This window comes from Cibotium barometz, chromosome 54 (assembly GCF_041138505.1).
Source record: "Cibotium barometz isolate CiBa-2024 chromosome 54, ASM4113850v1, whole genome shotgun sequence".
Lineage (NCBI taxonomy): Eukaryota > Viridiplantae > Streptophyta > Polypodiopsida > Cyatheales > Cibotiaceae > Cibotium > Cibotium barometz.
This window is the reverse complement of record NC_141099.1, coordinates 6,126,628-6,142,935: the sequence shown is the minus strand read 5'-3', so window position 1 is coordinate 6,142,935 and position 16,308 is coordinate 6,126,628. Positions and strand designations below refer to the sequence as shown.

Here is a 16,308-nt window from a genome sequence, read left to right as displayed (position 1 = left end):
TTATTTTCAACTTTTGGACCTAATTTGACTTGTTTTTGGTCCCTTTTAGGTGGCTGTCCATCATTTTGCAGGTTTTGGATAGCCCTCTCTTTGCCTTGAAATGAGGGTTTAGCCTTATTGGATTGACTCAATTTGAGTTTCAATTGCTCGGTGGCGATGGCGGCAAAGGTATGACCAGGATACATTTGTAATCCCGCTTTGTACACGGGTTGCAATCCCGATTGAAACCTTCTCTTCCTTTCCGCCTCGGTGACATGCATAAATGGAGACACCTCCAAGAGCACTTTCCAAAACTTTTGTACATATGCATTTACCGATTCCCCCTCATTTTGCTTTACCCAATCCCACTTCATTGTTATCTCATTCAATGCATTGGGAGGCAAGAATTGAGCATAGAACCTCTCCTTGAACTCTTCCCATGATCTAACAGGATTCGGTGAGAGCTTCTCCGTGAGCCACCAATGGGCAGCAGTGCCTTTCATGAACATGCTTACATGCCGGATCATGGATTTCTGAGTGAAATCCTCATCACTGAAAGCAATATCAAACTGGGCAATAAAAGCAAGTGCCTTTGATGCATCATATTTCCCATGATATGTGTCAAACTTCACAGATTTGTCTCCGGCTTTGAAGTCACGAGACTTTGATGCATGTGTGTGCATCTCAACATGTTTTCCCTCATGTTTGTCCATTGGGACAGCCCTTGTGACTGGCATCATTTTTGGACTAAAAGGTGATGCATAAGGCATAGATACATGTGCCCTGTAAGCATGAGGCATGGCTGGCCCCGCAACATGCATTGATACATTTTCAGCCATAACTTCTCCCTCACGAGCACACTCGAAGGCATGAGTGACATGAGAGAGACGCGGAATACCTGCACCAACAGAAAATTGAAACCCATGTTGCATGTGTTGTGCATGCACATTTTCAGCCGGCAATGGCATTTGACATACATTTTGACCACTGCCATAAACATTGTATCCTTCACGGGCTACATGAGGTATTCCTGCATGGCGTGAAGTCACTAATTGTTCCTCTCCCATCGCATGGAGGTTCATCCTCTTAGACATAAGTTCTTGTTCGAGTACTTGTGGGGATTCCAAGACATGTGGGATGGTTGCCTTTTTTGCATAGGCATCCTCGGTACGAGCCAAGTATGCACGTGCTGCATCCCTCGGTTGCATGTGCAACTCTTGAGCAATCATTGCCATTGCATGATCCATATAAGATTCAGCTTTCTTGGCCTTCAAACGGTCATGTACCAATGGATCCTCGCGGCGATAGAGATTCAATTCTTCTTGTTGTGCATGGAGAAGAGCGTGCATACGAGTAAGTTCAGCCCTCAAGACTATGGACTCTTCTTCTTGCATCTTCTCTTTGCCACGGGACGCCTGTCCCACATATTCATGTTCCCTATTGTGCACCACATGAGTTTGCTCATCCTGTAAAGCATTGGAGGCATGCATTTCATTGTCCCTGCCTCTTGTATTAGCATCTCCAACATTCATTGTATAGCTGTCCATAATGTTCTAAGTGTAGAGATAGCTAGTGTTCACGGCAGTGATCGTCTCTCACGATAGAAGTGAAAGAGAACCGTATGCTCTGATACCAATGTAACTTGGTTGAACACAATGCTAATCAATACACTTAAATACACTAAGATTTGAAGGACACTTGCTCAAATACAAGAAGTAAATTGCTGAATTGATAAGAGACACACAATGAGCCGGAACGGCCGACCCCTCCCTTGAGTAAATTGTATTACTATTGGAGAAATTCAATACATAGCTTCACGGGCATCCATTGCCAAATCCTCCATACTGGTATGTCGATGTAGATCACCAAGGAGCTGCCTTGATGCCCGGCCCGACTTCAGTGCCCATATTCTCTACCATTGGCTCTATGTTCTACCAAGCAAGGTAGCAACATCTTCAAGAGCACATAGGATAAGAGAAATACTACACAGGGCGGCTAAACAAGGAGTCCTGCCCTTCTACTGGTAAGTAATGACAACACATTGTCCAATTAGCTTACCAGTCTTCATAGAAGTTGTTGCAAGCGGAAGCCTTCGTGTTGGAAGCTTTAGAAGTGTTGATATCTTCGATTTGCCGCAATCCTTCGCGACAAAAGTCTTCAAGAGGATGAAGGGAACCCTGGGAAAGCTTCCCCTATGGTTCAACTTGAGAAAGGAAGGCTGAAATTAGGGTTTTCAGCAAAAAGACCAGAAATTACAGCAAAAATGAGAGCTGTTTTGCTGAATTTCAGTCATTGGGAGTGAGTAGGAGAGTGATTAGCACTTGGAAACACTCTTGGAAGCTTGGAAAACACCCTAGCAAGTTGGGTATGGCTATGGAGAGCTTGGAATTGGAGAAAAATGGTGGAAAAACAGAGTTTTCAGCCTCCAAAAATCCTCATGAAGAGAAAACACGAATTTCTCTTAATAAGTAAGTGAATTGGGGTCCAATCAGGTGAAGGGACATGGGGAGATGCCCATTTATGAGTAAAAAGGGAGGATCAGGTCCTGGACAATGAGTCTTGTCTGCCTCGGGACTTCAGTGAGTGTGAACTTGGAAGCGGTCATAATTTATAAGTGACTTTTGGGCGTCCAAACTTTAATGAAATGGGAACGCACTCACTTATAATTATTGGCTAAGTCCTAAGGGCTATTTGAGCCTAGATTGGGTAATACTTACCACCTGTTCACATGCCACACAACCATTTCAGCAGACAATTTCACACGCACGGTTCACGGGCGGGCATCCCCTTACCCGGAACTACACATTGGTCAAGCAAGCATGAAAACAGCATGCAATTTCAATTGCAAGCAGGCACATAAAGATGCTATACAATGCAGCATTGGCATGAGCAATTTCCGTTCATGAAACCATATAAGACCAGGCGTTTCCAGGCAAGTATATGCGATACCAGACCCAGTGGAAAGCCAATCCTCTAGGCGTTTCCGGGCATGTACACAAAGGCACAAGTCCTAGTGGAAAGCCAAGTCCTCCAGGCGTTTCCGGGCATGTACACAAAGGCACAAGTCCCAACGGAAAGCCAAGTCCTCCAGATATTCCGGGCATGATAACATCAAGTCCCAGCGGAATATCATATCCAACTATACAGCATGACACGTGTCAATCACATGCATAGGCACATTCCATAAGCCATGGACACCAATCCAATATGTACATAGTGTGAAAGCAAGAGTGAACCATTTAGGTGGCCAAATGGTGACATCAGATCTAGATGGCCCTCCATGTGACAGCTCCAGGTCTGAGATTTGAGAGAGAGAGAGGGAGGCCCCCCTTTGGGCAGTGCATGTAGATAGCCTATGTGAGGTCATATTAGATGTAGCCCCGGGGCCTGGATGAGTGAATCCTCTTCTCATATTTTGTATGGGCATTTGTATCTGAGACACATAGGATGGATAACCACATCGCATGTTCCAGCTACACTTGTAACTCAGTATTCACATGGTCATCTTTATAGGTATCTAGTCTAATTATAAATTTTTTTCCCCCATGAGTTGGTCACTTCATGATTGTTTGGGTTTTTGAAGACATAAATATAACTCTTTCTCTCGTCTTTTAGTCTTTTCCATGGTTCAGTACTCCATGAACTTATTGTACTATTTGTGGGTTTTTTGAAGACGTTAATATTACTTTCTTCCTTTCTTTCTTTCAAGTTGTTCCATGTGGCAAGGCCTGGAACACCTGCTTGGAACTGAACAACATGCTTTATGCTTTGTTTCAGGCTGTACCTAATGAGGTATCAGAAGTGGCTCGTTTTCAGGAATCAGCCACTCTGACAAATGATTTTGAGAAAGCTCTTAGCAAACTCAATTTCATTCCGAAGCTGATTTCTGGTGGTGATAAGTTGGGAAAATTTGCATCTGATGTTGAGTTGCACTTTGCTTCTAAAAAGAGAGGCCGAGTTATGGCAAGAACTCGACGACTGCTAGTCCGCTCTGATTTTAATGTTTTCTCTGTAAGTTTCTAATTCTCTCTCTCTCTCTCACACACACACACACACGTGTGTGTGTGTGTGTGTGTGTGTGTGTGTGTGTGAGAGAGAGAGAGAGAGAGAGAGAGAGAGAGAGAGAGAGAACAATGTGGTCTAATCAATGGGTTTGAACCAGAGGAAAAACCTGGAACGTGTTTCTGAAGATACTCGGAAGAGCTCTGGGGAGAACAGGATTCAATTGCTATTCCAATTGGAGAGTTGTGTGATTTCTCATGCAGCCAAGCAACTAATGGAGATTGTGCTTGGAGTTTTAGAGGTAGTGATGAAGTGAAAGTAAACAGACTTCTGTGTAGTCATTACAGCCTACTAACAGAAGATGCCTTGTAATGAAGGATACATGTGTAGCTGCCTCAACAATGTCAGTGGAGCTCTATCATGCTGCCCGAGATGCTTTTCTGCTCTATTCTGCCATTGTACCTATAAAGGTTAGCAACATGTATGTTGAGTGATATAACTCTTTTGGTCACAATGAGGCCCATTTGGCCCTTTTGTCTATCGTGGGCTCAGCTCGTTTCAGACTAAGCCTGTGACTGTGGAGAATTTTTCCCTTGGTCAATAGTTTTATCATATTTGCAGCTTGCTAAGGAGTTGAAGAGCATAAGTCTGGAAGCGATAATTCACCACAATGACTGCCTTTACCTTGCCCATGAGAGTCTCGGTCTCTTGTATCAGGTGCAGGACTCTCTCTGTCTCCTGCAAACTTATGAACCATGCTCATTGTGCTTCTTCTTATTAGTGAAGACAGTGTTGTGCATGCAGTTGCTAAGCTTTCATGGTTATGATGGGTGCAAACTTTAAACTTTGCTGTCTGTTGATTTGATCTACTTTAGTGTTAGCACTGGTCAACCAAAATCTCTCCATTCTGTGCTAAGTAGATATAAAACATGATCTTTCGTCCCCTGTAGAACCTCCAAAGGCTGCCCCAAGAGAGCTTCCACTAATCATTAGTAACATGCTGGATCCTAGTGCTCTTTTTGGTAAGAGGCAAAGCTTCTGAGTAGTGGAACATGTGTGAATTATGAGAATTTAAAGACTGCCAATAACTTGTGAATTTTGCAAGTCAAACGAAACTGTAGTATCTGTATCAAACTCTTTGTGCTGCAGATCATGTAGACTTTTAGGTGGGGTGTTGTCCACCCCAAATGACAATGGTAATAATAGGTGGCATTATGCCCCTGGGAAGTTATGCCAACCTACGGTGTCAATTCCTGCATCAGTTGCTGTGATCCCTTCTTGCAAGGCAAAGCCTTGGAAGGGGAGGAGATCCTGCAGCAAGGTGGGGATCGCTGTTCAGCTGAGGGAGCAGGACATAAGGCAGCAAGTGCAGGTGTGTGGGTAAGCAGGTGAGTGGAGCAAGATGTAATGTGTGAGCCAGGGCTTGGTACAAAAGCAAGCAGTTTGCAAGATGGCAGTGGGACCTTTTATTGTGATTTACAATGATACCAATGTGTCTTGTTTTGGTTGTGTGTTTGCTCTTGTTCTCTTTACGGACATAACCCTTGCCGGTGAAGAGGGGAGATCTCACCTCCCACCAGCAGGAAATCTTTCTTTAAGGCTTCTAACGCACATGAACATGCATAATCTTTCAAATTAAAATACTTTGCATCCAAAAAGCTTCTGTTATTTTTGTTTGGACTGCAATGGAAGTTTCTCTAGTGATGGTTATGTGCAGTATCGCGAGGCGTTCCCCCTAGAACTGAAGGAAACATGCATGTTTGTTGATCTGTTCCCTCTTTTCCAAGAGATGGCAGATGATGTTCTTAGTCAGCAGCTTCAGTTGATTGGGTGTTGCCTTGATCAGGTATTTTTGCTATGTGCATGTGCTCTTCTTTGCCAAAGATAGCACTTTTTGAACTGCTCTTTACCAAGGGAAATCTTGGTTCTTCTTTTTTTTGGTTTTGTCTGAGAATGCAGGCCCTTGATCAGGGGAATGGATTCCGGAATACTAACAAAAACCAGTCTTATGAGATGGCAAGCCTTGCCATTGACCAGGTGAGCTCATCAGTATATGGTCTAGTTTGTTTTGCACAACATAAATACAAGACTTCTAGCCTATGGCTCTTTAATTATTAGTTGAGAAAAAGTGTTGTTGAAAATAAGGTGTAAGTGGACTTGCTTAACATGCGGAAGCTTCGGGGAACTTTTGACTTGTGAATACAATAGACAAGTAGGTGTGTTAACTTGCAAGAAATGGGAGAGATTTCTTGGCTTTATTCGGCATCATACAGCCAGGTTTTCATTCAGGGAGCTAGAGGTAATAGATTTTCTCTTTCTCACTCGGTCGGGGGAGCTTTAAGTATGGGTCCAGCTTAGTCACTTGGAGATTGTCTTAGTTATATGAGAGGTAGGTGCAAAGGTCTCATCATAATCTATACCCTTCTCTTGAGTATAACCCTTTGCAACAAGCCTTGCCTTGTAATGATCAACGTTACCATCAGCTAATAAACCCAATCATACCAATGGTCTTTTTACTATAAGGTAAATCTACCAAATACCAAGTGTCATTTTTGAGGATTGAGTTATACTCGTCGTACATGGCCTACATCCATTGATCATTTTCTTGTGCTTTCTCAAAGGAAACAGATTTCTCTTTATTGCATATACTGGCAATGACAACATGATCCAGAAAAGAACAGATGCATGATGAGAACCTACATGTGTCCTACTAGGTGAAGGAGTAGCCAATTTGCTATCTCGCATTGGTCTACACTAGTCATTTTGACATACTCTTGGACACCCGTATGGCTGTCCTTTCCTCATCCATTGCATCATCCACAATTGCTTCATCAATAGACTGAAATTCGAGCTGATTTTCAGCTAGTATGGGTTGATTTGCAGTACCTTGTTGAGCATTCATTTGCTCAACATATGGCTGTCCAGTAATGTACAAAGGTAGGAGTGTATCAAAGATATCTTGTGAGTATACATTTTGCTGTTTTTTGCATAAAAGCATGGGCTGAATTGAGTTCTCAACAAAGACAACATCTCTACCTACCAAAATCCGCTTTGTGGATGGATGGTAGTTTCGATCCTAGATCCCTCCCTCCCCTCCTTGCGCGTAGTGGTTGGGAGTGTTCGGGAGACATGGCATTCCCTTGGCCGTCCATGGTACTGATGAGAGCTCCGCCTTACTCACCTTTCCAGGCTTGATGGAGCAGAGCCCCATTTGGAGAATTTTAGGGGATGCACCTTACAGATGGGATCTCCCTCATCTCCCACTTATGGTGGACAATGGGATTGAGGGTGGGGAGACCATCTTTGGCCAAGCTACGCCTCCTTCCTCTCCACGTTGCTGGCAGTTCTCCTAGGCGGCTCTTCTGTGTTTCTTTCACCATGGAATATGAGGAGGTTGGTGGGAGCCTCGCTTTACAGGTCTCTCATCTTCGTATCTGTGCAATTTGAGTTTCAGCTCCATCTAGTGGTCATTGGACTCCCATTTCCTGCCACATATGGGACATTTGCAACAGTATTGCGGCGTGGCCTATTTGAAGAGCTCGTTGTAGTGAGACTATTGAGGGCACCCTCACCCAGCCATTTAGAGCATCTGCCTTGATATCATTATACCCTCTGTGGATAGTGGGGGAAGCTTTAGGATCTCTCTGACCACATGCAGAAGCGCCAAGAAGCCTTCTTGAGGATTTGGCGTCACGGTCCTTTTCTTACTGAGAGTGGTGGTGAGCCCACTTGGCATTATAGACCACCTATTTGTTTTTCCCCGCTTCCCTTCCCCCCCCCCCCCCCCTATGTATGAGGTAGCCTTCTCCTCCTAGAGCAACTAGCTAGGGGATTTTTCAGTTTTCTTGATTCTCGCCCTCCTCTATGGAGCTGAGTTTGTACTTGGCCATCATGGTTGTTTTGTTCAGTAACTAATGGAAGGATCTTTTTTCAGGGGGGAAAAAAAAGAAACGGGAGAGAATACAGAAGAAGATAGAGATAGGTAGATTGTTGCACGGTACACTAGATGGGGTCCCATTTACCCACTAAAGAGCACTTGCTTGTATTGCTACAACAATGAGTACAAAGTGGATGTTGGAGTGGAGATCAAAGTAGCAACACACACATAGATGCAGCAAGCAAGGAGAGAGAGATGGAAGTATAACACTCAAAAGTAGATTGATGAGAATGAGTGAAGTACAAGAGAAGTGACATGATAAGGTCACTTACACACACTCATAAGAGTATGTACACTTGGGGGAAATACCTCCAAAAGAGGAAAAAGTGTCCCATCCCATTATTAGCCTACGTCCATACATTAGTACCATAGATGCAGCAAGCAAGGAGAGAGAGAGATGGAAGCATAACACTCAAAAGTAGATTGATGAGAATGAGTGAAGTACAAGAGAAGTGACATGATAAGGTCACTTGCACACACTCATAAGAGTATGTACACTTGGGGGAATACCTCCAAAAGAGGAAAAAGTGTCCCATCCCATTATTAGCCTACGTCCATACATTAGTACCATATAAATGGCTACAAATCCCTCCTATAGTGATGATGTGAACATGTATAGGGATCATGTGGCTAATCAATCCCAAGGAGAGAAAAAACCTCCTAAAGAGAGAAGAAATATCCTAGCCCATTATTAGTCTACATCCACACATCACTACCATATAAATGGCTACAAATTCCCCCTATAGTGATGATGTGAATATGTACAAGGATTATGTGGCTAATCAATCCAAATAGCAATAAGCCCAAAGCTTTGCAAAAAGCTTCAAACTTCTCTTATGAGAGAGCCTTCTTCGTGAACATATCTGCCACATTGTCGTGTGTAGAGACATAAACCAGGTTAATCTCTCGTGCAATGAACCTCTCCCTGATATAATGATAATGCATCTCAATGTGCTTTATGCAAGCATGAAACATTGGATTTCTCACAACGGCTAATGCACTCTAGCTGTCAGTGAAGAAGGAAGTGGAGGATTGTTATCCAACACCAAGATATGCCAAAAGGCATGTGAGCCACACACACTCTAGTGGCTGTAAAAGATGCCTTGTACTCAACTTCATGATAAAGTACTCAACTTCATGATAAAGTTGCACAATGCGGAAGCAAAACATAGGAGAGAGGGAGAGCAAAGGAGAGAGAGTGCCGGTCACCTAAGGGACTAGATGGATGAACAAGTGAATATGGAAGGGCCCCTTTTATAGTGATGCTAGTGAAGCTGGCCAATTGCCCCTAAGAGCTGGCCAACTGTCCACAACCTACTAAAAAGAAGATAAATAGATAAAACCTCATAAATAGGCAATATCCCAAATACACTAAGATGCGCAATTTCTAACACTTCACAGCTCAAAGAAGTGGCCACTGTTGACTTCGTCTTGATGAGCCATGGTATACGTGAATCACCAAGATGAAAGCAAAAGCCACAAGTGGATACTCGCGTGCCATAGCATCCAACCTAATCATAATCATTGATTGAAAGCATGCAACTAAATATTATCCCTCTTAGCATAGAATAAGCCAAGGAATTGAGTGCCTTGTAAGTATCTGAATACTCGCTTGGCAGCCTGCTACCAATGCTTATTTTCGGGATTGTGCATAAACCTGCTTAACTGGGAGACCCCAAACTAAATGTCTGGCCCCGTATTACATAGATAGATAAGGCACCCAACAACCTGGTGATAAAGTGATGCATCAAATGATTCATGTGTATCCGGGAGACTAAACCTTGCATCTTGTCAAATCCCCATCGGATCTCCTCGTGATCGTTCTTGGTACGAGACTCGAAACCTGCAAACAAACAAACAAACAAGCAAGGGGGTGCAGGCCTTACTCACCTCCCAACCATGACAGCCATGGCTGGCCATCAGCTGTTCTTCATCCAGCGGTGGCGAGTACTTGAGGAGGAGAGTGAACGCTTGGTGATACACTTCAATAGTTCTGCTCCCCTGGGTTAACTCTAAGAATTCGCTCATCTTGGTTTCCAAAAAGCCGGGAGGACAGAATCTCTTCCTTAGATAAATCTTGAGATCATTATTCCATGCGGTTTGTCTCGCAGTGGTTTCTCCATGCTACCCTGATTGTATCTACTATCTGCAGCCTTGCAAGAGCCATTTTACTCTTCTCGTTGTATCCGGTGACATCGAAGTATTCTTCCATTGCTTTGATCCACTTCTCCATAGCCTCACCCAAGTTTTTCCCTTCACCCTTGAAAGGTCCAGGCTACGATCTATGAAGAGTTTTACAAACATCCGGATCGAGCTCTTCCTAAATGAGTTGGGGGTTAGCATTCCTACCATGACGACCTCGATCCATCATCCTATCAATACGAAAATTCTTGTTAAGTTTCTTTTTTCCAAATTAACCATGATGCTTAGGTGAAAAGACCACTTTATTTATAATTCAAATCCGACTTTAGATCCAACTAGCCCATAGTCTTGGCTGTCCCTACCGAGCCACGAGCTGAGCTAACTAGGTTGACGTACCGACCAATCTCCACCTCGCGACGTCCCATACCGCCATAGTGACATGGGACAGGGGGAACGGACCCTAGGGACGGGGAGTCGTGGGACGGGGGCGGGACAGCGGGACGGATACCTGACGGCGATGTGGGGACGCCAGGAATGCGTTCCGGGAACGTTCTGGGAACGTCGTTCCCTGTCCGTACGGGGACGGTCAAACAGACCGTTGCAGCAGTTTTTGACCGTTGGCGGGGCGCCAACGGCTATCTGTCATGACCGTTTCCCTTGTGCCACTCCTCCAAGGCTCCAAAGCTTCTCTCTTGAGTCTCTCTCTCCCACATGGCTCCCCTCTTCTTCTATATAAGAGACCTCTACCTCCATGCTCTCCTCAAGCCCTCTCCTCTCCAAGCTCTCCCTCTCCAAGACCCAAGGCTCAAGCTCTCCCTCTCCAAGCTCTCCTTCTCCAAGCTCACCCTCTCCAAGCTCTCCTTCTCCAACATCCAAGCTCTCCCTCTCCAAGCTCTCCTTCTCCAACATCCAAGCTCTCCCTCTCCAAGCTCACCCTCTCCATTGTCCAAGCTCTCCTTCTCCAACATCTCCATCCCGATTCTCCGTCTTGACTCTTTCTCAAGCTCTACTCTATCACTATGGCATCCTCTTCTCAAACCCCTTCCTCTCCTCAACCCGGGTCCGCCGCCGCCTCCACCACTTCAACACCCGCTCCATCACGAAGGAGGAGGCCCGCCGTACATCGATGGAGTTGGTGGGATGAGGTAGAGTGCTCGCAATACGGTCAAGGGGGTGGTTCAAGACCATGGGTATGTAAGCTTTGCGGCTACAAGCGAACCGGCGGTGCCCACAAAGTGCGTGCTCACTTCTTGCATGAGCCCAGCAACGAAGTGCAATTTTGCAAGGAGGTTTCGGCCGAGAAGAAGAAGGAGCTCCTTGAAAAGCTTGTGGTTTATGAGGCGGCCGAGTTGGCAAAACGGAATCCTCAAGTGGCCGTCGACCCCACATCCTTTGTGAGGACATCAACGCCGCATGTACCTCGTTCATCAAGAGAGGCATCCGCTTCCCGGGGACGCCAAAGTACTCTTGATGAGAATTGGAACCCTCAATTGAAAGAGGAGGTGGACATGGCGGTGGCACGATTCTTCTTTCATGACCACATAGCATTTCGAGTGGCACGGTAAGTCCTTGGCACTATGCTCATGTACTATTCAAATATCATGCTCTAAAGACTAAAAGACTAAATGATGGTAAAAATCTGAATTTTGTTTGTGTTTTGCATATGGTGTTTTGGATAGATCTCCATACTTTCGGGCCATGTGCAAATTGATAGCGGAGTATGGACCCTCTTATGTTCCCCCCTCTTCGGAGACCATCCGCACCTCTTTCCTTGAGAAGGAGAAGGCAAGCGTGGAGGTGGCGGCCAACCACATGAAAGAGCAATGGGCTGAAAATGGTGTTACCCTCGTCATTGATGGGTGGAGTGACACTAGAAAGCGCTCCATCCATGGAGTTGTTGCCTACTCACGAGGGGAGACATACTTTGTCGACTCCCATGATGCTTCCGGGACGGGGAAGAGTGCCGAGATACTTGCTGCGGAGTGGGCAACAACACTAGAGACGGTGGGGGCGGAGAATGTCATTGCCAGATGTGCGGACGGAGAACCGGCAAATAGGGCGGCGGGGACAATTCTCCAAGCAACTTATCCTCGCATCACCGTGTGCTTTTGCATGGCCCATTGCCTCAACAACCTTATCAAAGACATAGGGGCCTTGGATTGGGTTGCACCTGTCATTGAGGGTGCCAACAAAGTAGTGACCTTTGTCCTCAACCATCAAAGGGTGCAGCACGAGTTTTCCAAGAAGTCAAGCCTCTCTCCTCTTAAGTATTCCGAGACGAGGTTTGCATTCAACTTTCTCATGCTAGGCCGCTTGTGTACATGTCGCGGGGCATTGAGGGGACTCTTCCTCAGTGATGAGTTTGCACGCACTTCAGAGGCTTCCACGACGGTCGGCAAATTTTGCAGGGAAAGGGCGGACGATGCGGCATGGTGGGAGGAGGCCAAGGCGCTTGTGGAGATGGTGCAACCGATTATTGATCTCCTTAGGGTAGTGGATTTCACTCAACCATGCATTGGCAAAGTGTACGAGGCAATGGATCGCATGACAGAGAAGCTAAAAGCAATGTTCAAAGTCAAGCCTCACTATAAACAGGTCAAATCCCTATGTTTGAAAAGGTGGCAAGCCTACCACTCTCCCCTCCATGCTGCTGCCTACATTGTTGATCCTGAGTTTCAAGGCAAAGGGCAACACAAGGACAAAGAGGTGAGCAAAGACCTTCGACAAACCTTGGATCACCTTTACACTAGTGAGGAGGATCGCCGCACAATCAAGGACCAATTGCAGATTTATAGAGAGAAGCGGGCGGCTTTTGGTTTGGCAGATGCACAGGCGAACCGCTTCAAGATAGGGTCTGCACTTTGGTGGGAGGATTATGGTGCGGAAACTCCAAAGTTGCAGGAATTTGCTGTGCGCGTACTCTCGCAGGCTTGCAGTAGCAATTGCCTAGAGCAACTCTGGTCAGTTTATAGCCACATTGCCTCTAAGAAGAGGAACCGCCTTGGTGTACAGCGTGCAAATGATTTGGTATTTGTCAGTGCCAACTTGCGAATGCTTTGCAAGGGCTTGACAAAGAAGGCAGATCCTTTCACCGAATGGGAGTAGGCACAGCAGGACCCACATCTCTCTGATCAGCAGAGGGCCGAGATTTTAGAGGAGCTTGAGGTTGTGCCCGAGGCATTGTCCCCCCCACCTCCCCCTCCCCCTCCACTTGAGGACCAGCCTATGGAGGACTTCACTGAGGAGGTCACGATTGATCTTCACCCTTTTCAACCTCTTGCCTAGTCTCTTGAGTCTAGAGTCTCGAGTCTCGACTCTTGCCCCACTTTTTTGCTAGCAATCTTGTATCTTGGCACTTAGTCATTTTGCCTTGAGTGTACACCCTCCTTGGGCCTTTCATCATGCCATTTGGCATTTTTGTTTAGATTGTACACTCACTTTTGTTTATCACGCCATCGGCGCCCCATTATAGTCTATGCATTTCTCCTCTTTTTGGTGCAATTTTGTGCTTAATGTCTTGGTTTCTAAGTGTAAATCAAGTGTGTTAAAAAAAATTGCAAAAAAACAATTATTTTCAGATTGCCGTTTTTTTCACCGTCCCCGGGACGGCCTTTTGCCCCGTCCCCGTCCCGTTCCCCGTCCCCGTCCCATGTTTCTATGCATACCGCCACGAAGCTACCCTCGCGGGCCTCGAGTTTGCTGCCGGCCTCGGCTACATAAAGCAGGTGCACGTCTGCACTAGATCCAAGCTCCAAGACCATAGAGCTCTCACAAACTCGCGAGACTCTCTATATGACTAATGACTAACCTTGGCCACCCTTTTATAGGCTCTTGGCTGGTCATTGGGCGTCCACACTTGGACGCCCACCCGTCCATACTTGGGTGCCCGCCCGTTAGTCTATCCCTAACTCAGCTCGCCAATCAGCGTGCCTAGCTCCAAGCTTCCCCAAACCTCGAAGCTAGTCTTGTGTGCGTGTAGCACACGGTAGATACACACTGTGCACATGACATACTCCCCTTTCCCTAAGAGCTCACTCCTGAGCTCACTAAAAAGCCAGGGTAATCTCTCTGAAGAGTACCTTCCACTTGATCTTGTATTCCGTGATAAGCGTATTACGCAATCTTCTTTCACGAAATCCAAGAATCTTTTCAGGTTCGTGTGGAACAAATGTCATGTCCTCGACATCTATGATTTCTTGAGGAGTAACTAACTGGTCTGTTCCATCCAGTACTTCCTTAAGTCTACTGACATGAAATACAGGATGAACTTTCACATGAGAAGGCAAATCCAATTCATATGCAACTGAACCAATCCTTCGTGTAATACGAAATGGTCCACAGTATCTAGGGGATAATTTCGAAGATCGACTTGTCCGTAAAGTCTCGGGATCTTTTGGAACTCTCAAATACACCATCGTTCCTTCAGAGAACTCTCTGGGTGAACGATGTCTATTAGAATAAAATCTGTTTCGGTCTTGAGCACTTCTAATAGATTCCTTCGCAACTTGTAACATTTCCTGCATATCTTGCAAAAAATTACGTGCTGCATCATGCTGAAGTTCTGAGAATCCTACTGTAACAGGTGATTTAGGTTGAAAACCATACATAAGCATGAAAGGACTAAACCCTGTACTCGTATGCTTAGTACTGTTATATGCAAATTCTAACATAGAAAGATAATCCTCCCATGAACTCTGTCTTTTGGATACATATGCTCGAAGCATATCCTCCAAAATCTAATTCACTCTTTCAGTCTGGCCATCAGATTGAGGATGATCTGAGGAACTCAAATTCAAAGTGGTTTCCAACTTCTCAAAAACAAGTTTCCAAAAATCACTCGTAAACTTAGAGTCCCTATCACTGACTATGTCCTACGGTAACCCGTACAGTCTAAACAATTGCTCGATACACTGCCGTGCTAATTGCGTAGCTGTAATAGTCTTCCGGGTGAGTAAAAATCTAGCCATTTTTGTCAAGTGATCTACCACAACCCAAATAGAATCGTGGCCTTGATGTGTTCTTGGCAATCCGGTAATAAAATCCATGGAAATACTTTCCCATTTATTACTTGGGATTTGCAAAGGATGTAACAACCCAGCCTGTTGAAAGCGTTCAGCTTTATTTGCCTGACAAATTTGACACTTGAGAACATAATCTTCTACATACCCTTTCATCTTTCGCCAATAAAAAGTGTGTTTCACTAACGATAGTGTCCTGTGTACCCCAGGGTGTCCAGTAGAAGGAGCATCGTGACACTCCTTAAGAATCTTGGACCTAAGGTCTGGAATCTGTGGTACACAAATTTTGTCATTACGGAATAGTAAACCATTTCGAATCATCCACTGGCCTCCTGCAGCTTGAATGATAGGCTGTTCAGTCATCGAGTCTTGGTCAATCAATGAGCTCCCGTCCTGGATCTTCTGCCAGAATGGACCAAAATAACTATCAATCCTGCAAAGCCCTCTCAATGACTGAAATAAGTCAGTAGAAATCTCAGTGAACGACAAAGTATTCACCTCTCGAATTCGACTAAGCGCATCTGCAACACTATTCATGGACCCTTTCTGATAACGGATCTCAAAATCAAAATCTTGCATTAACTCAGCCCAACGAGCTTTCCTTCCTCTCAAATCATCCGCATCACATACATACTTGATTGACTGATGATCAGTCAATACCAGAAACTTGGAGCCATATAAATAATGTCTCCAAACCTTGAGAGCATGAATCACAGCATAAAGCTCCTTCTCAAGGGTTGGCTAACAAGATTGAGTGTCATCTAGCTTTTTACTTTCAAAAGCAACCGATCTATCATCTTGAAATAGAGCAGCCCCAATAGCATAGTCACTGGCACCAGTTTCAAGAACATAAGGCCGACTAGGATCGGGTAATGCTAAGATAGGTGCTTCCTTGACTTTATCTTTCAAAAGTCTGAAGGCCATATCCAAATCGTTATTCCAAGTGATAGGCTGATTTGACTTACGTCCATGACCTTTCAATAAGTTGGTCTCATCGGTAGTGTGAGCTGAGAGTACTCTCGCACAGATTTCCGAAGAAAAACAACAAAACAAGAAAAGAACGAAATTGTTTCACTGTTTGCGGTATAGGCCAGTCCAGAACCTTCTGAACTCGGTCATAGTCAATGCTCAATCCATCTCTAGTGATCTTGTGTCCCAAGTAAATGATGTCTGTCATAAAAAACTCACATTTACTTAACTTTGCATATAGTCGATTTTGTCTTAAAATAG

At 45.0% G+C, this 16,308-nt stretch overlaps 1 protein-coding gene across 4 annotated transcripts in view; it reads left to right on the top strand.

Moving 5' to 3' along the window:
• The window catches only part of ATZW10 (centromere/kinetochore protein, putative (ZW10)), a 118,950-nt gene that overhangs the window by 75,554 nt on the left and 27,088 nt on the right, over window positions 1–16,308 (top strand). For 3 of the 4 annotated variants that reach the window (XM_086790070.1, XM_086790067.1, XM_086790068.1), the window contains 6 exons: window positions 3,757–3,990; window positions 4,142–4,282; window positions 4,359–4,451; window positions 4,603–4,698; window positions 5,699–5,827; window positions 5,941–6,018. In XM_086790070.1, the coding sequence (XP_086646196.1) occupies window positions 3,757–3,990; window positions 4,142–4,282; window positions 4,359–4,451; window positions 4,603–4,698; window positions 5,699–5,827; window positions 5,941–6,018 (771 nt within the window). The remainder of the gene's footprint in view (window positions 1–3,756; window positions 3,991–4,141; window positions 4,283–4,358; window positions 4,452–4,602; window positions 4,699–5,698; window positions 5,828–5,940; window positions 6,019–16,308) is intronic. The other variant, XM_086790069.1, reaches the window with a different exon arrangement.